Here is a 19,973-nt window from a genome sequence, read left to right on the forward strand (position 1 = left end):
ACTGACCCAAAGGGAAAACGAAGTGTGTGAGCACACTCAGTAGGTGAAAGACTGAGAGAATTATGACGAGTAAATGAAATAGGTGACTGCCTACGGGAACTGTCAAAGTTGAGCTGGCACACAAAGGTTCCCAAGGAGCATTTTGAGTAAAAAGTTAAGAAGTTAGGGCACCTATAGCTGGGATCCACTGTCTTTTTTTTTTTTTACTTTTTAAGTTACATTTATTTATTTTATGTGTGGGGAGGGTGCATTAGGAGGTCAAAAGGTGTCCTGTGGGGAGTTGGGTCTCTCCTTCTACCATGGTCCTGGGGATTGAACTCAGGTGGTCAGGCTTGGTAGCAAGCACCCTTGTCTGCTGAGTTCTTACACCAGCCCTGACACACTCTTTTGACTGATCCGTTCTTTTGTGTGTGAGAGAGAAAGAGTATGTGAGCATACATGTGTGTGCATACATGTTTGTGTGCATGCAGATGCACATGTCTATACATGCATGTGGAGGCCAGAGATCAATTCCAGGTGTCATTCATTAATCCTTTTTCTACCTGGTTGTTTTGAGTCAGGGTCTCACCTGGCCTAGCCCTCTCTGCCTAGAGATCTGCCTGTCTCTGCCTCTCCAATGCAGGATTAAAAGCACTCACTGCCGTACCCACACCCACACCCACCATGGGTTCCAGAGCTTTAACTCAGGTCCTCAAGCTTTCGAGGTGAACACTTTAACTGACCAGGCTAATCTCCTAGATCAGGTCTTATTAACCAGCTGCTGTAACAGATTGGTAGATTTTCTGTGGAGCTTGTTGGAAGAGAATCCTGAGAATTTTTGCAAAGGACACTGCTTTGACATAAACTATGATTCTCAATGGACACGTCCCCTCCCCAAAATGCTTCTTGGACAATCAGCCCATGGGAGCCTACTGTGAGAATTCACTGCAGCCCAGTGTGAGAATTTGCTGGACTTGGCTTAATTATGCGTACGTGTCCTTGTCCCTGCCTCCACCCCACCCCCACCCCCACACCTCTCCACCCCCCCCACCTCTGCTGCCCAACGCTAGGTTTTCAGACCAAACGTCATTGAAATGTTAAAATAGAGCAATGTTACTGAAAACTAATGTGCTTACTTAGAGAGTCCTCCATCCTTTGGAAGCAGCCTCCCAGCAGGGCTACAGGAGGGGCAAAGATGACATTTCTAACATGAAAGGCTGGGGAGGAGATGTGAGAATATGGTGTCCAGTGAGAGGAGATGAATATGGTGTCCAGTGAGACGAGAGGTTAGCTGCAGGAGCTGTGCCCAAGCATCGTGGAGTCAGTCCCCAGGCACTGGCCCCAGGGGAAGGCTAGGACCTGGGCGGTGCTCTGTGTGTGAAGTCCATCCTTCAGCCACCCTGTGACTCCAGTCGCTGTCACGGTGGCTTCAGAGCTGATGGCCAGAGAGTGTACTGAGGTCAGTCAGTTACAAGCAGCCAACAGTAGTCCATGGTTCGAGTCCATGCCTGTCTGTGACCCTAACTAACCGGGATGCTAGGTGCCACTCCTGGTAGATAGTTAAGACCTGAAAACCTTGCCTGTGGCTTACGGAAGATTTTGGATCATTTCTAACCTGTTCTGATTTCCTTGGATGATGTTCCCCAGGCAGGTCACAGAATTCTATTCTGAGTATGGCCTATAGAATCCATATTCCTTACTTCCGTGCAAGGCTAACATGCTCGCTTAGTCCTGCAGATGATCCTCCTGGCCTGTGACTGTCCTCAGTGAGCAGCAACAGAGAAGCCCCCTTGGGTGTGGTGTCCTTGAGAAAGAATGTCGTAGGGAAGGCAGAAATTCTCACCTATTAAGTAGCCAGGAAACTGAGGTCTTGGTGGATCCTGAGCCACTGCCAACACCCCACCACCCACCACACACACACACACACACACACACACACCCATTTAGCAGCCCTGGCAGGGGCAGCTAGGGGCCTGAGTGGGAAAGGGCCGAGTGACCATGTTCTATCCAGCATGACAGAGAAGCCAGAGCCTCTATGGTACATCCGTGCTGTCAGTGGAAGCTTGTGGGAAGATAATCAGTTTATGAGGTGGTGAGCTTTTGGGGTGACATTTTCGTCAGAACAGCACAGGGATGTGCAAAAAGCCAGTGATGTAGAGATGCCACATCGATGTGCCATGCTGAGGCCTTGTGTCCAGCCAGGATGACCAAGGCAGCCTTTCAGATGACCTGCCCTCACAATAGCTGCTCTGTCCTAATGGAGGTGGACAAGCTTGCCACGTGCATGGTGGCCAGGTGGCTTCTTGCCCGATGCTATAGCAAGACCCGCTTTCTGTACCAGCCTCTGGGCCCCTATGACTTTCAGGATCCAGCTCAGGGAACTGCCTCCAGGACACTGGAAGGATTCCTTGTCTCCTGAGGGTTATCCCCCTGCCCAGAAGGTTCTCCTTGCCACCTTCGCCCGTAGCTGATGGACTGCTTCACCTGAGCTCTGTGTGACACAGGACCTTTATTAAATCTAGTGCAGAAGACATGGATGTGAGAGTCAGTCCCCTGCTCCTCAGTTTCCCCAGGAGATAGTTCTGGCTTACTCCTGCTGGAAAAGTGACTTCCTTCTGGGGATGGCCCCATCCCACACACTGTGTAGAAAGCCTGGTAGTCAGTATCATAGTCTCAGTTCTATAAGTGAGCAGCGGCCTCATGTGCAGATGGGGGAGACCAAGGCAGGACACTGTGTGACTTGTTCTCAGCAGTCTGTCCTCACACTTCCCAGCTGGCCACCTGCCTTGCTGATTATATATATAAAATGAATGATCTGTGCACAATAAAATGCATTCATCTTAAGCAGCTCGTTTGACCGATCTTTGCCTGTACACCTGGGTACCCAGCACCTAAGTTAAGGTGGGGCTTTTCCAGCCCCCATGTGCCAAGCCCTACCATCCCCTTCTAAGCAGCCATAAGATCGATCCTGCCGCAAGAGTGTCTCTCGTCCACGCTTGAACTGGTGGAAATGAAATCACGCAGCCTGTGTTCCATTGGGTCTGTTTTTTGAGTGCCGTGTTTTGAGACCTCGGCCCTGTTCTGGCAACACCTAAAACTTTCTTTCATTCCTCTACAGGATTCAGTTGTCAGCATCCAGCACTTAACCCCTTCCTTCCCCAGGGATGGACCGTCAAGGAGGACTGGCATCTGGCCCTCAGTTTGGTGCTCTCTTGCCTGATGCTGTCTCCACTGTTAGGCCTTTAGAGACTGGTGGTGCTTGAGTTGGCTGTTTGGGCATGAACTGGAGTTACTGCAAAATGCTGCTGGAGCCTACAGTTGGCCACAGGAACTCCTGTGGGCCTCAGACGCCTACCAGAGGCCTCCTTCTGCTCAAAAAGCCATTGTTCTGTGAGGAGGGAAGCCACTCTGTCTGGTTGAGACATCCCCAGTAACCTTTTTCTACCCCGCCATCCCTGTCTGCTGTAGGGCGAGCTCCATAAGCAGTGTGCTGCAGGGGATGAGCCTGAGCCCAGATTCAGTGGCCGGAGCAGCAGTTCCAGGCATGGCCCCACCCACTGGCTCCTGGACAATGAGACCGACTGTGGCTGGGCCCCTTTTGGTGAGTTCGGATGCTCTGTTGCTCAGGGATCTTGGCAGCCATCCATTGGGGTTCCTACAGCCTGGCTGGTCTCAGGACAGGGCTGCCATCCCCAAGTGTGAGTGTGTTTCATTGACAACTGTCCCCTAACAAACATGACTCGGCAGTCACCAGCTCTTCCATGCCCACATGCAGAGGGGCCACCCCCTAAGTAAGCATGTATGTGCTGGGGAGGTCTCCAGAAGATAGCCTGTAGTGTGTGCCTGTCACACTTGGAGGTTAGGGCTTGCCAAGCAAAATCTGATGAGGGGTGCCGCAGGCCAGTCGGTGACCTTGAAGTGCAAAGTCAACCCCACCACAGCCAGTGTGATTTGCATCAAATCCGAAGGACATATTCAAGGGCAACTTGAAAAAGAAGTGGCTTTATTTTCTTTCACAAGAAGCTGGCCAGTGGTTGGGCTGCCATGCGTCTTTGGAATTAGAGTGCCTCCCTTTCGAAGGAACTTGCAGAATATAGGTTTTGTATTTTATAGCTCAACTGTAGGACATAATGAATAATTCTGAGCCCTTCTGTTGATTCTCAAACCCACACAGATAAGAACAACTACCAGCAGCTACTTGGAGCCCTGGATTACTCCTTCCTGTGTGCCTATGCCATCGGGATGTACCTGAGGTAGGGGCATCCATGCTCTGACCCTTTCCAGTCCTCTGGGCCCTTCAGTTCAGAAAATGTTCCTTCCTGTCATTGGATGGACCTAGGAGGTAGTAGATGTCCCCAGGGTTAGAGGGCAAGTAAGTGGCTGGTTAAAAACTAGTTGATGTTGTCATCCCCACCATATTTTAAAATAACATTGCTGAAGAGTTAGAGAGATCGCTTGGTGGTAGGGTGTTTGCCTAGCATACACAGCATGTAAGAGAGCCTGGGTTCAAGCCCCAGAATTGGAGAAAAGTTAAGGAAAAGCATCATAGAGACTAACAGCCTTCATCCCAAGAGACTTTGTTTAGACCCCGTGGAGCCTGGGAGTCTCGGGGAATCTCTGTAAGTGTTTAACTGCTTCTCTGAGAACCTCCTAACATGTGGAATCAAGACCCAGGGCTCGTCCCAGTCCAGGGACCCTGTGGTGTGTGACATACAGACAAACCATTCCTGCCAATGGTATATACAAGACCCTTATCAGATGCGGATGCCACCTGATGATGCTCAGCTTGTGTGTACGAGAGAAGGATGCCCAAGTGCCAGGGTGTGAGGTATGCCTGGCCAAAGAGCCATAAGGTGTGGGCCTAGTCTCCACCAGCCTGCCAGCCACACACCCTCCTGAGGGCAAATGCTCCTGGTCTGTCTGACTGCACGCAATGTAGAGGGTTTTCCTCAGTTACTAGGAAGTGGTACTTAAACTTGGCTCTCGGCCGGGGCCAGTTTTATCCCCTAGCGAACACAGCGGTGCCTGGAAACATCTGCAGCTGTCACAGCTAAGGGAGGGAAATCTATCATCATCTAATGGGCAGAGATGAGAGGTTCTGCTAAACACCCCAGGACGCAGCACAGCCGTCACTCCAAAGATGTCCGGCCCAAGAAGCCCAGCTTAGTAAATAAAGTGGGTTTCTCGTTGTGTCTTTCCCGGCAAAGGTAGTTTCTCATGAGGCTCATCATTGAGTTTATTGAAATGGGGTTCTGTGGGACATGAAGTCCATTCCGAAATCTCAGAAGAGAGGCAAGGGCACCTGCCACTTTACAGATGGGCTTTGTGCCGTGACAAGAAGGCATGACGGCCCTCAGACCATTGTGCAGTTACCACTGAGGTCTTGACGGTCGATGTCATGTGACGCTGTAGAGGACATGAAAACACGGGAGATGGGCGCACCCAGGTCTTGCCTGGCAGGATCAGCAGGTGCAGCGTGGGTGGGAGTCCTCTGTGAATCAGATATGGTGTGGGGTGTTGTCCATTTCATCAGAATTGTCCCTTAGATCTCACAAACAGAGAGGAGGTGCCTGGTGGCACCAGGTGGCCGTACAAGAGGACGCCTCTCAGTGGCAGCCAGTGGCAGACGCTCTCGGGAGCCCATGTGATTCATCCCCTTTGCCTAGGCAGGTTAGCAGCCCCCGAGGCGTCCCCTAATCCCTGGAGTGAGCAAGATGGAGCAGATAAGCCTTAGCTCTAGAATGCTCTGCAGTCTCTGTGATTAAGTTCTGCTCCCCAGGGTGTTGTCATTGTGCGTCACTCCGGTTTTTGTGTTCAAAGGTCATTTGCATGGCTCTAGGTAGGTTTTTTTTCCTGTTTGATGAGCACAGAAGGGAAAGCTTGCTGGTAGACAGGTTCTGGAGATGATGCGGGAACAATGGCGCTTGCTCCAGGGTGCTGCCCTCAGGCAGGCAGGCAGGCGGCTGCCCACGTTCTCTGCTTGTTGGAGCCCTGGAGTGGTTATGCATGTAGAAGGGAATGTGACTTGTGGATTTTCTAGAGTTTCTAAAGGTGTGTGTATGTGTGTGTGTGTGTGTGTGTGTGTGTGTGTGTGTGTGTGTGTGTAGGTATCCATGGAGGCCAGAAGAGGGCATCAGATCCCCTGGAGCTAGAGTTACAGGCAGTTAATTGTAGGCCTCCTGACATGGGTGCTGGGAACCAACTCTCAGGTCCTCTAGAAGGACACAGTGCCCTTAACCAGTGAGCCATCTCTCCAGCTCCTGTGGAGTTTTGAAAGATCACGTGGGGTCTTCTGTATCTGCTGAAATCACGTGTGTCCTCGGTAGTGTTGGTAGAGGGTGGTGTCATGTGATAGCCTGTTACAAAGCTGGAGCCCTGTCGTGCCCATCACCACCACAGTGTCACAGCCGACCTAACACCTGGATGTAGCTCACTTTCACCTCAAACAGCCCAGGAAGGTAAGACTCCAGATAAGTCAGTTCCCTGAGCCTCACGGATGCTCTTAGCACTCAGGCCCCGCCCCTCTTGATGGGCCTTAGACACCAAATAAGAAGACACGTCTTTCAGTCAGGCAGCAGTGGCTGTGGCAGGAAGTGGTTGGCCAGGCCAGGCAGGGGAGTGTGGTCCTAGCTGACCCACCCAACAGATGTGTTCACACAATTTTCTTGTTTACCGCTCATGGAATGGGCCGCTTGCTTAGGGTCACAGTGGTCCTCTTTCCAAGTCGTCTTCCACAGCTTAATGATGGACACTTTAAATGGCTCTGTACCCGGGCTGTGTGTTTGGGATATAAAAGGCTTAAGGAGCAGGGCAAGTCCTGCTTTAGTAGGCAGTCGTGGTGTGAGTCACAGTGTGTGTTTTATTGTTTGACAGTTGGTGATTTTTATGAGAAATGAGTCTAAAAGTTCCCATGGGAGTGAGTGAGCTCCACGGAGAAACATCCCTGTCTGGTCTCCCTGGAAATGGTGGGGCTCAGAGGTCTAGAGGCACAGAGAATGGCACAGGACATCCGGGAGGGAGACGTGGTCATAGCTGTTGGCAGTGTGCTGGGCTGTTTCCTCATGCTAGTCTCTTTCCTTGTTCCCTCAGTGGCATAATAGGGGAACGCCTGCCGATTAGGTATTACCTGACATTTGGGATGCTGGCCAGTGGCGCCTTCACAGCCCTGTTCGGCGTGGGCTATTTCTATAACATCCACAGCTTGGGATTCTACGTGATGACCCAGGTAAGGGCCTGATCCCACACTCACTGTGAGGAACGGGATGGTGTGTATGTTCAGGTCCCAAAGCCCACCCTCTGCTAAGACAGCCAATGGCAGGCAGATGCTGGTGAGGGGCAGAACAGCGCCCTTCCAAGGTCAAGTCTCCCGCAGCTGGCACGGGAAGGCCCTCCTCCCTTGTGCTCTAGCACCGGAATGGCTACTTCCTGTTTCAGGAGCTGTCAATCTGGCAGGTCAATGAGTTGCGAAACCTTAGTGATCACTCCAAAGTGGCCATGGGGGTGGCCAGGGTAGGAAAGAAGGGTTGGCTCGGAGCAGAGCCCGCCGAACAGAGAGCTATGAGACCTTCCTTCACTGAAGGGCCTGGGGCAAAACAGAGGTGCTGGAGGTGCAGGCAGTGGGGGACCAGAAGCCCAGCTTGCCCTCCTGGAGAGCCCAGCCTTTGTGGGAGCTCTTGGCTTCTGCCCTCTCCTGCAGTTCTGTGAGTAAATATTGACTAGCAAAGGAAATGGGGCTGCCCAGTTCCTCCAGGTGGCCAGGGTGGGGAAGGTGTGATAAAAAGCCAAAGCAACTCTTGTTTAATGTTGCTTTTCGCAACCGTGCCATTGAGCTTAATAAAGCTGAACTGCTTTCTTACAAGCATGCTTTGTTCTTGCCTGTGGCTAGGTACCCCTGGCATCCTTGGAGGAATCAGTTCTAGGACATCTGTGTTAGCAAAGTCTGTGGCTGCTCAAGTCCCGTGCATTAAGCAGCATAGGGCTCACATAGCTCCCATGCACATCTCCCTGTAGATTACTTATCTCTAGATTATTTATAATAACTTGTAGCTGAAGTTTTTTCCAGTCCTGCTCAGCTCCCGTGGCCCTGTAGCCCCTTGTACCCAAGTAAACACACATTGGCTTATATTAACTACAAACTGTATGGCCTAATGGCTCAGGCTTCTTACTAGCTAGATCTTACATCATAAATCAACCCATTTCTATAAATCTATACCTTGCCACGTGGCTCGTGGCTTACCGGTATCTTTACGTCTTGCTTCTCTTGGTGGTGGCTGGCAGCGTCCTGACTCAGCCTTCTGCTTCCCAGAATTCTCTGCTTGTCCCGCCTATACTTCCTGCCTGGCTACTGACCAATCAGCATCTCATTTATTAACCAATCAGAGCAACACATTCACAGCACAGAGTGATATCCACAGCAATAACTAACACAGTGTGAGTACTATGTCTGTTGCTGTCACACTGCTTAGGGAACATGGACCGTTCAGTACAGATGCAGCCATCGCAGGCCCAACAATGCATTTGATCCTTCTGCTTTCACTCCTTGGATGCAGAAGCCTCGAGACCTTAATGACAGACAGAGTTAGAACCGAAGGAAAACAAGTCCCCAGAGTCCCAGCATGCTCCTCTAGCAAAGGCTGACTGCCGATCCAGGAGCAGCAGCGGGTGGGCATGCTGCCCTCTGCATGCCTCCCGGAGGACCCACTGTCCGGCGAAACAGCCTGCACTGGGCTGGGCTTTTTGCTATGGCCTCAGTTCTGATGACACCAAAGTGAACCTCCTGGTACTGATCCCTTCGTTAAATGCAGGTCCAGCACCTGCTTGGAGAGGGCGGGAATGCATGCCAGAGCTGGGTCAAGGCTGGGTTGGCTTCTGAGAAGGAATCTTCATCGTGGGCAGTCAGGGAAGAAATTCCATTTCTAAGCTGAATTTGTAGCGGTTTGTAATCGAGTCTATAAAGAGAAAAGTTCTTGTCTTTACAGAATGTTTAGATTCCAAGGAGTCTGGAATGCTTGAGCCCGAACTGTCAGAATGTTCCTAGCTGAGGGTCCTGGCTGGATTGGCTTTATTTTTATTTTTTATTATTTATTTATTTATTTATTTTAGTTTTTTTGAGGCAGGATTTCTCTTTGTAGCCCTGGCTGTTCTGAAACTCACTCTGTAGACCAGGCTGGCCTCTAACTCACAAGATCCCCCTGCCTCTGCCTCCCAAGTGCCACCATCGCACAGCTATTTTTAACTTTTTTAGACAGTCTCATATGTAGCCCAGGCTGGCCTCAAATTCACAATGTTCTTCCTAAGTACTAGGGTTATAGGTTTGAGCCACCATATAAGTCTTGGGTTGGCTTTTTTACTTTTCTCGTGTGTGTGTGTGTGTGTGTGTGTGTGTGTGTGTGTGTGTTACTTTATTTTCGAAATGAGGTCTTGTTGTGTTACCCAGGGAGATGTCAAACTCCCCTCTTCAACAGACCCCCTGCCTCAGCCACCTTAGAAACTAGGATGGCAGGCATGTACCACTATTCTTGGCTCGTACACACTTTATAATAGATCTGTGCTTCTATATATTTTATGTATATGAGTTACATGTGTATTTTAAATTTTATAGCTTAATCTACATGTAAATGTAAAACTTACTTCTCACCTCTGGTGGTTGAGACTGACAAAGTGCTGTTATTTCTGTGTGAGCCCCAGCACAGGGAGGATGGGGAGGGACCAGTGTCTCCCCTCAGTCAGCCTTCTTTCCTACCTACAGATCCTTAACGGGCTGGTGCAGACCACAGGCTGGCCGAGTGTCGTTACGTGCCTCAGCAACTGGTTTGGAAAAGGAAGGTGAGGAAAACAAGGCCCCCTCTTCAACAGCGTTTTGTTGTTGTTGTTGGCGGTGGTGGTGGTTTTTGTTTTTGGTTTTTTTTTTGTTGTTGTTGTTGTTGTTTTTAGGTTCTGATAGAAACTAGACCACATTATTTTCAGGTTTTCTTTCAGCCTATTTCAGGAACATTAATGAGGCTCCTCTTAGAAGCAATGTACTTACTGAAACCTCTAAGATGGAGGCTCTACAGTTCCCATGGGGCTACAGCCTTCAGAACCTATGTACCTTCAGAACACAGCCTTCTCCCCGGCCACTTAGGCAGGGAGTGGGACCTGGACTCCACACCAGAGGGCTGTGTGGCCTCTGGCCTCAGCTTCCACCACGCTTGTGGAACACAGAGTCTGGGCCCTTACCCCAGGCCTCTTGAACTGGAGTCTGCATCTGGCCGTGGAGTTTGAGACATTCTGGCAGAGGTCACCCAGTCCACAATTAGCCGGCCTGGCCCAACTCTAGTGATCCGACGACAGTGCAGTCAGTCACTTGCAGCCCCTGCCTAGCTTCGCCGGGGTGAAGTTACCATAGAGACGCCGCCCAAGATGGAGACGCTAAAACGGGAGCTGGACTCAGAAGCCCGATTTAGAATGCCCGTTTTAGTCATTCGGCGTGTGTGCCGGTACGAGCTTCTGTCACCACGCTAGTCGACCGACTACCACGTTTGTGGAGGCACCAGTTTAAATCCCGAGCCTTCCAAGAATTGTAGGAAAAGCCCTCTGTCCTCTTTGAATCATAGACTCGGGGATCTCTGAGCAAAGGTGGGCTCCGCGCTGATGCAGCCTGCGGCAGAATAAAAAAGCACGCTTCTCCAGGGAGCAGCCGCAGCCTCGCGGCGCCTGCAGACAGAGCCTCTGTGGGGCCGTGCTGGCTCCTCTGCCATGCTCTCGGGCTGCCATGCTCTCGGGCTGCCATGCTCTTGGGCTGCCATGCTCTCGGGCTGCCATGCTCTCGGGCTGCCATGCTCTCGGGCTGCCATGCTCTCGGGCTGCCATGCTCTCGCGCCCATCTTGCTTGTGGACCCCGTTTTGGCCCCACTGTACCCACTCACTGTCCCATTACGCTGTGTTGTAGGCGAGGCCTGATCATGGGGATTTGGAACTCCCACACCTCCGTGGGCAACATTCTGGGGTCCTTGATTGCCGGCTACTGGGTGTCCACATGCTGGGGACTGTCGTTTATCGTGCCCGGGGCCATCGTGGCAGCCATGGGGATCGTGTGCTTTCTCTTTCTCATTGAACGTAAGTATACGTGGCTCTAGAAATGGACACCTGGGCTTTAATCTTCAGGGCAGGTTAGTGCGTGTCTTCAGGGCAGTTAGGCAGTGCCATGGGTGCCCGTATTCACCCTTGCTGTCCCCTAGCCAGGCCCCGTACAGACTTTCCCAGCAGCCCATTCTCTCCTAGTCTTGCTCAGGTTTTCTGCTCTTTCCCCATTTTCTTGGGTGACCCCTGTGGAAATTCCTTCCCCCTCATTTTATGGTCCCCATCCTTCCCTTAGCGGGGTGTATCTGTGTCACCAGGAAGTCTCAGGTCTTGCCCGTACATACATCCGAGGGCACAGGCCCCGCCTACGTGGCTGTCCCTGCTTACCCCAGCCACCTCCACGTGCTGACATGGACTTTACCAGCTTGTGTACTTTGCGATAAGCTGCGTCTCGGACAATGTCATAAAACCATGGTGTGGCTGAAAGCCATATGTCTTATTAGGTAAAGTGTCTGTGGGAAAATGAAGCCCATGCTCTATTCTGGTCAGCCCTGGACTTCTGATTTAACAAATTTTGAAACTAACTTTTCAAGCAAAGAACCTTTGAGCAGCCCCTGCTGCGGCCACTCTGATCCTCATCCTGGTCCTGGTCTCATAAGATAGTCTGACCATTTAGTTCTTAGATTTTTTTTTTTTTTTTTTTTTTTTTTTGCTTGAAGCAAGATGAAAGCACATGGCTCTGGGGTATCAGGGTGGTCCCCAGCCTCTGTCCTCATCTCCAGGGCTCCAGCCTCTTTACTCTGCACACACTGACCTTTCCCCACCCCCAGATTCCACACTACCCTCACCCAAGAAATGAACATGTGTTAGTGGGTTCAGTTCCTCACTTCTTTCTTCCCCCTACTGCTCAAGCCAATCCGTTAGTTTTTCAATGACCTCCATCTTGCCAAGCAAGGGAGATGCAGCCCTTCTCCGCCAGCCCTCCCAGTAGGTGAAAATAGAAACGGACATTCAGACCTGAAATTTAGATGTACCATCTATGAGCAGAATGGATGATGTGGGCTGCTCCCTAGCCCCATTTCACAGTGTTCCCCAGAGTCCCAGGAAATAGCAGGCAGGCTGGCAGGCTGGCAGGCTGGTGGTCCGGCCCCAGCAAGTGCACTGTGGGATAGGCAGGGTCTTGTGGCTGCTGTCCTAAGGTTAACTAGCTGGCAAGTCCCTGGAGTTCTTAGAAAGGCCATTGTGCCACCTGTCTTCCTGGGCCTTGTCCCCTCCCCTCCCCAGGTATTCATCTTACAGATACCTGGAGAGTGACAGTTCCACCTCGCTAAGGCTCCAGGCCCCGTGTCTGCCCTGTCCCACTTCTGGAGTCCCCTGGGAGTGTGCTCTCTTCTTTACCTGATGGTAGAGCTGGTTGGTTCTGGGTAAGGAGGATGGGAGGAAGCACAGAGGGTGTGGCATTGGCTACATAGGCTTGATGTTGCCATTCAGCTCAGTCAGGGACAGGACATTGTCCCCTACTTAGGACAGAATTATCCAGAACAGTGGACCTCTGTTTTCACCTTTTGGTCTTTCGGCCTCCTTCTTAGGAGCTCCCTCCTGCTGTTCATGGTCAGGATGATCCTGAGAGAACTGTCTGTCAGGCTCCTTGGACCTTGTGTCCCATCCCAGGGTGACCCACTGCCCTCCTTGCCTGTTACTGCCATGACCTTGGTCCTATTCTTCCTCGTCCACCCTGGGGCAGACAGTCTCCACTCCTCAGGCCAACCCAGCCTTGCAGCCAGCTGCCTGGGCTGGAAGCCACAGACCTGGCATTGCCCATTTCTCGGGGAAGTTTTGCTACAGCCAATGTGCTCAGGACCATTCCTCTGAGCTGGTCTGTGTCTCCTGCCTACCCAGTCCTTCTTGGCCCTGGACAGGAAGGTGGTTTGCTGCTGGTGGTGGGGTATCCTAGTGCCAGGGCACAGAGACAAAGCTGGGACCCCGAGCCTGGGCTCAGGATTGGCCTCTGGTAGCAGTCATCCCTCCTCAGTTCCCGGGGTTGTTATATGTAATATATCAGCATCTGGTGGTCACTGCCAAGTGTGAGGAAGACCACCTGCCATCTAGTCAAAGCTCACTGCTCTGTTCACCGCCATGCCTGTCCTCATACTTCCACGCTATGCCCTCCTGATGTGGGCCCCAGTTCATACCAGCTGGTTTGCCTCCTCAGCCACCTCCCACCCCTGCTCCTGCCTCTCTTGGGCACTTCACTGGCTGCAGGCTGGTCATGGTGCCTTGGAAGCCCCTTCCCCTCCCTGTTCCCTGTACAATACAAGGCTGTCTCCAGGGCCTGGTGCTCAACTGTGCTCTGCTTCAGTCTGGACATGACTGTGCTCCCCACAAGGACGGCTCCCCTGTGCCGTGCCAACCACGCCCGAGGTCACCTCCACCTACACTTTTACAAGAAGAGCTGAGCTTGGCCCTGCCCCCTGCCTTGGGATTGAGACCCCCGTCCGCCCTGCTTCTTCATCTGTCATAACTGGGACATTTTCCTGGGTGGCAGGCAGAGAATGTCCCATGTGAAGTGCTGCCTGCATCCCAGACACTGCGTCAGGCTCCAGGGCTGTTCTCACGCGTTCTCTCTGAATTCCCCGGGTGCAGAGACAAGCCGCTGCTTGCTTGGGGAGCTGAGTGACCACCCAAGGCCCAGTAGGCCAGTGGATGAGTTTCAGGTGGCGGGACAGGCAGGACCTCTTCGTGACCCCTCACTTGCAGCGACGCTGACATTCTGTTTTCTCTGGCAGCCATCTGATCTCCTCACTTTTATTTCTTAGACGTTCACCGCCCATTTTAAACGCCGTTCTGACAGTGCTCCGGCACTAGTCTCCTGCTTTCGTGTTCCATCTAACCGCTCCACGGGTCCACTGTGTCCTTAGCTCAGGCTGACGTGCCACACCATCAAGCTCTTTCTACAAAGTCGTGTCCACCACACCCGTGGCCTGGCACTCCCTGGAGGGGAGCTGGGCTGTGCCCTCACCTCCTAGGCCTTTGGCCCGAGCTGTCTTTCTTCCTTCAGTTTCTGTTTCTTCAGTGAGAACCACCCGATGGTGGTGTCTTGTTCTCTTCAAATGAACCTTACATTCAAGGGCACATGGGTAATAAAAGTTACGGTCATGAAGCATGCCCGTCCACTCACACAGTCCCCTCTTTTGTTACTGTTTTTGTGAGAAGAGACCCTAAACCCACTCACTTGGCAGGAACGCCAGATGAAGAGCGGTTCCGTTGCCAGCAGCACCCCAAGGACTGCTGAGGGCCCCGGGTGGGTTCATGTGCTGTGGGCAGCCATGCTCAGGCACCGTCTCCTCTGTGCTCTTTCAGATCCGAAGGACATCAAGTGCTCCTCCACCCTGCCCACGGTAAGAGCTCCTCCGTCTCCTATCCCCTTCCAGAACAGCCTAGTCCTCTTTGCAGCCCACACCGCCAGAAGGGAGAGGCTGGCCACAGCCTCACACGTGACAAGAATCTCTCTCAGCCCACATCACCACCTACCGAGCCCTTCCTGCTGACCCTCAGCTCCACTGGCAGAGGCTGTCACCACAGCCCGGCCAGACATCCCTCAGTGACCCCCATTTCTGTCAGCATAAAATCGCCCTTAACCTGTTTACGCTTTGCCCTGGGAAATGTTAGGACCTTCCCGCGGATAGCAAGCAGACCAGAGCTCTCAGCCCTGGGGACAGTGCCTGAACCGTCCAGCAGAGGGCACCAGAGCCCCTTCCGGTTGAGGCTCAACAGCTGTGGGCTGGGGGTGGTGCAGGGAGCGGGGCAGTCTGGCTCTTTAGAAACCACAACCAAAGTAAGCAAAGAAGACGACCATATTCTGGAAGAGTAGCTATGGTTGATACTTGAAAGGGTTCTCAAAGCCATGTCCCTGCAGAAGCGTAGATTTCAGAGTCCAAGCTTACAGAGCCAGGGATGCTTCCACTGTGATCTGAGGCCTCTGAGAGTCACATGGGTGCCTAACCTCTAGATGCAGTAGAACCTGGACACTCGCTTCCTCGTGGGGACATCTGTCCCTCTGGACGGCTGTGGCCACACCTGGGGAAGCGAGATGTCTTAGAAGTGATATCTTCCTCACAGCCAGCTTCAGACATACAAGGACCAGGCCAGGGTCAAGCTACTGTTTCTCTCTCTCTCTCTCTCTCTCTCTCTCTCTCTCTCTCTCTCTCTCTCTCTCTGTGTGTGTGTGTGTGTGTGTGTGTGTGTGTGATGCAGAGTTAAGTCTGGGCTGGGTCTGCCTGATTCTCCCCCCATACATGATCTTGGCCAGAAGGCCAAAGTGTATCTTAATTTTCTCCTTTTCAAATGTCTGAGGGAGTCCTTGGGGTCTCCCAGAGCTCAGCTGTCCTGAGGGTTCTGTGGCAGGCTGGGCAGGAATCATAAACAGAACAGCGGGTACTTCCACCTCTTAACGTTTCACAGTGGGATTCAGCTTCACCACATGAAGTCATGGGGGTGCTCAGCCATAGCACAGCAGAACTGAAGGGGAAAAAAATGTCAGAATTCAAGACTTTTGTGTTTCAGATGGTGCCATCTTAAGTGAGGCAGGCCCACAGAATGGGAATATTTGCAAATCGTGGCTTGGGAGGGACCTGCATCTAGACTACGTAAGGAAGCCGCTGCTAAGCCGTTAGTAAAACAACCATTAGTGAAGCAATCCGTGCACTTCACAAAGCACCTGGAAGAGGACAAATCCTGGGGGATGGGCGAATCAGGGAGTGTGGGCCTGGGGAGGGTACAGGTGACTCCTGTCTCTAAGGGTGAGGAACATTCTGAGCTTGAGGTCAGTGGTGGACACAGGCTCTGCCTCAACAGACCACTGAACCGTGAGCTTTCAAGGAAGTGGTGCAGTGTGGGTGTTTGGAATTTTCCCAGGAAGTCATGAAACAGCAGCATGTTTCTGGTCATTTACCATATTTTTCCCCCTATTCGTTTTTCTGCGGTGACAGAAGTGTTCCTTTAAAAAATGTATTAGCTTTTAGTGTGTAAGCATTTGTCTGCATGCATGTGTATGCGCCATGTGTGTGCACTGCCCATGGAGGCAGAAGAGTACATGAGATCCCCTGGAAGGTTAAGAAGGTTGTGAGCTCTTATGTGGGTGCTGGGAATAGAACCCGGATCCTCCGGAAGAGCAGTCAGTGCCCTTAACCGCCGAGCCATCTCCCCAGCCCCAGTCCAAACATTATTGAGGAACTCTCTAATGAGATGCTTTTCTTCCAGCATTCCAAAGTCTCTGAGAATGGCATCAACAGATTTAGACTGCAGAAGCAAACCGCACACACTGAAAAGAACGGACCTCTGGTGAGTGACCCGTGGCTTCCTGCTGCTGGGACGTCTTCAGAGATTCAGAAGCATCTCCAAGTCCTGTGAGCCGACTGGCTGTCCCTGTGCCTCAGTCATGTCTCAGGCATCCAGGCTCTTTAAACAATTGGGTTTGTTTGTATTCCTAAAGGGCATTTGAGGTACCTTTGGTGACTTTCTCTGGACAGTCAGCTACACTTACATGTCTTCAATCAACTCTGAAAGCCATTCATCCATCCAGTAGTTGTTTGCTGGCCGAGGAGCCCGCTGCCCAAGGTTGTGTTAGGGCCAAGGAGGAAGGTGCAGATGGGAAGTGGGCAGAGGCCTGGGCCACCTGGTACCCCATGTGGAGAGATAGGGCAGGCAGGTGCTGTTCCAGCTGGGCCCAGCAGGTGTCGCTGCAACACAGCTGTATGGCAGGTGGGTGTTGCAAGTCTGGGCACACTGGACTGGACTAGGGGTACAAAGTGATACAAAGAGTTCATGTCACAGACCCAAGAAAAGGTGGCCAGTGTCATAAAGGGCATCTCTTACCTTTCCTCCACTTTCTAGATGAAGAAACTGAGGCACAAAAGTCCTAAGTTCCTGATCCATACCCTAGAACAAGCCCAGAAGCCTCTGCCCATGCCTGGCCTTTCCCCCTGCCCTTCTCTCACACAGTTCTTCCGGATTCAGTTGCTCAGACGGTTTATTGACTTCCTGAGCTGAGCCTCCTGGAGCAATTTAGACTTAGCCATTGAAGTTATAGCCGTTTTCTTTCATTTTGAAGTCAGGTTGCTTGAAGGATCAATGCGCTAAACCTGCTGTCACTGTCTTTATTGCCCGGAGACATTTATTTATGGTGTCTGAAGTGTGGGAAGGAAGACACATGATGTCCCATACATACATCCTGGTCTTTGCACTTTACGGAGAGTGTGGGCTGTGGCTCGTGAACCGAAATGCTTACAGATCTGCCCATCCTGCAGCCCGGAGGCCACGGGCACTGTATCCCGGCAGAGCTGTGAATGCTGCCCGATGCGTGGTTCTCGAATGTGGACTTTGTAGATGACGGCATTGTGTCTCAATGTCAAGAGGCTGGGCGTGCCTGCAAAAATTTCAGCTCCCTTGACTTATTTTTCAATATCACATCTTGATTAATGTTCCCACCTCTGTGACACTCCTCTGCGGTGACTGTGAAGGCTGACGTTTTGTTCTCTGTGGTGACTAACCTGAAAAGACTCCCTCTGGCTTCAGCGTGTTACTTCCGTCCTCCCTCTCTCTCCCCTCCACAAGTCTGTTCCCTGCCACCAAGAAGCCAGGTACATAGCAGCTCAGTCGCCTGATTCACGCCTACTCCAGTGGGGACTGGCGCTGCTCACATGGTGTCTTGAGCAAACCCCTGCCTCTGCACTTGCCATGGGTTTGGATATGTAGCGGTGTGTCCCCGAGCCTGGCAGGACCCCCTGATTGTCCCCTTTCCCAGAGTGTTCCAGCCTGACCCCAGGTGCCGCTCACTGCTGCTCATGCCAGTCCCAAGGCTTGATACAGAGGCTGCACGGGGAGCCCCCTTTGGTCTTCGTGGGCTGGCGATGGTTGCCTTGAGGTGGTCATAATTCCCATCCTTGTAGCCACTTGTTCTCTTCATCCTTGGTATCTCTGACTGGCCAGGGCTCAGACACTATTGAGACCCCACAGGAGCCTCAGGATAGCGAGCCCATTTGCCTGTGCCTTGCTTGCTAGATGAGAAGCACAGACCTCACCAAGGACAGGTTTCCCACAGTGTGACTGCAGGCACATCCAAGTGAGGCATTTCAGTTACAGCAGTAACGTGTGTGTGTGTGTGTGTGTGTGTGTGTGTGTGTGTGTGTGCTCTTGGGAGCATAAGTCAAGAGCAGGGCTCCAGCTGAAGAATCCTCATTCATTGTGCAGCCCTCAGGCTGGAGCACACATGAAACCTGCTTATTGAGTCTCTCGTTAGCCAGTGGCTTCTTGTTCACTCTGAAAGGAAATAGCAGTCCCTGTTGCTTGGTTTGGACGACATACCACTAACTTACTTTCCTAGTTCTTCCAACTTGCAGAGGGAATGAGCCTTCCTAGAGGCAGAGCAGTCTGGGTCTGCAGCTTTAAGACAGCCCAGCAGGTGGCGCTTTAGGGCGCTGTACACTCCCAGGCATTACCTATAGGAGAGCAGGTGGGCTTTCTGTGGTTGACCTGTTCTTACTGCTCTCCAGGTCACAGACTGCGCCTCTCCCGGCCAGGTGGACTCTGCACTTGCAAACTGCCTTGTGGCTTGCTGAGTCTTAACCCCTGGCCAGGCCTCTTTCTGTTTAAAAGAGCCTGTGAAGTCCTGCAGGTCTCAGCTTGGGCCCCAGGGACTATCCTGAAGCCTGGAGCTGTTCAGAGATTTTTACAGCTCAGTCAGCCCAGGAATGGAGTCCCAGAGGAGCCAGTGTTAAGTACGGCAGAGAACTAGTGGAGAGTCTCCCAAGCTGGACACCTGACTTGATTCATGAGAGGAGAGTCAGTTCCCAATGTGAGGGGCAGCCCTTTGTTCCCTGTGTGTGTGAGGGACACATTCCGAATAGAATGTGTCCCTCCTTCACACCTGAGCCTTTTATCTTCTTAAATATTGCACACGGGTTCGGTGTGAAAATGTCCTCCTGGTCAGTGAACCTGGCCCAGCTGATGTGTCCATCTCGAGCTCCCACACAATGCTGAGTGTCTGCATGTCAAACCTGCCACCTAGCTTTCATCTGTTTTAATACGTGTGCCTGAGTGCCTGCTTGTCTTTATGTGAAATGTGTGTGCAGTTCCCACAGGGGCCAGAAGAGGGCACTGGAGCCTTAGAGCTAGTGTCACAGGCATTTGTGAATGCTGGAACTGAGCCTGGGTCCTCGGCTAAAGCAGCAAGTGCTCTTAACTGTTGAGCCATCTCTCCAGCCCCATCGTCTTTCTTTAAAAAAAAAAAAAAAAAAATCTGCTGTAATTTGAATTCACCTTACATGGGTTACAGTAAGACAAATAAAACACATCAGTAGCTGTTGGATCCCACAGCACATCTGTAATACACGGGAACACTCCTTTTTAAGCCCCTGGGATTCATGGTTCATTCGGGAAAAGCCTTTTTGTATCACCCTTGCTCTGACTTAAAACCCCATGCAGAGCTGGGATCTCTCTGCTTTGCTCCAGTGAGCACAAATTCTGTCCCTCAGGAATGTCCCCAGTATCGGAAGGCGCAGATCTCAGAACTGGCTTGTAAATTTTAAAGTAACATCGCTTCTGGCAACGTTTGTCCACTGTGAACTCCTTGCAAGGTCCAAGATCCTGTGATGAATTCCTCACGAGCAAGTCCATGAAGTAACCTTATTCTACCGCACAGTGACCACATTGCTGTTTAGAGTTTAGCTTCTCTCTTTCCAGAAAAGCATCCTACTGCTGTGGACGGATACATAAACCATCCTTTCAGGCATGTTCAACCATGTTGTCATCTGCAAGGTTCATGCCAGAGAACTGTGTGATTGAGTTAAACAAACAAAAACCACACATGCACACTTACAAAATCTCTTCATGTTTTAAGTATGTTTATAATTTTGTGTCGGGTGCATTCCTGACTT

The 19,973-nt window shown here is 51.7% G+C and overlaps 1 protein-coding gene across 1 annotated transcript in view; it reads left to right on the forward strand.

The window, feature by feature from the left end:
* Window positions 1-19,973, forward strand: part of Slc37a1 (solute carrier family 37 member 1) — a 51,476-nt gene that overhangs the window by 14,381 nt on the left and 17,122 nt on the right. Inside the window, exons 4-10 of the mRNA XM_059244069.1 lie at window positions 3,448-3,580; window positions 4,154-4,232; window positions 7,069-7,204; window positions 9,728-9,804; window positions 10,910-11,076; window positions 14,401-14,438; window positions 16,300-16,380. Coding sequence (XP_059100052.1) covers window positions 3,448-3,580; window positions 4,154-4,232; window positions 7,069-7,204; window positions 9,728-9,804; window positions 10,910-11,076; window positions 14,401-14,438; window positions 16,300-16,380 — 711 coding nt within the window. The remainder of the gene's footprint in view (window positions 1-3,447; window positions 3,581-4,153; window positions 4,233-7,068; window positions 7,205-9,727; window positions 9,805-10,909; window positions 11,077-14,400; window positions 14,439-16,299; window positions 16,381-19,973) is intronic.

Source organism: Peromyscus eremicus, chromosome 16_21 (assembly GCF_949786415.1).
Source record: "Peromyscus eremicus chromosome 16_21, PerEre_H2_v1, whole genome shotgun sequence".
In the NCBI taxonomy this organism is placed as follows: Eukaryota; Metazoa; Chordata; class Mammalia; order Rodentia; family Cricetidae; genus Peromyscus; species Peromyscus eremicus.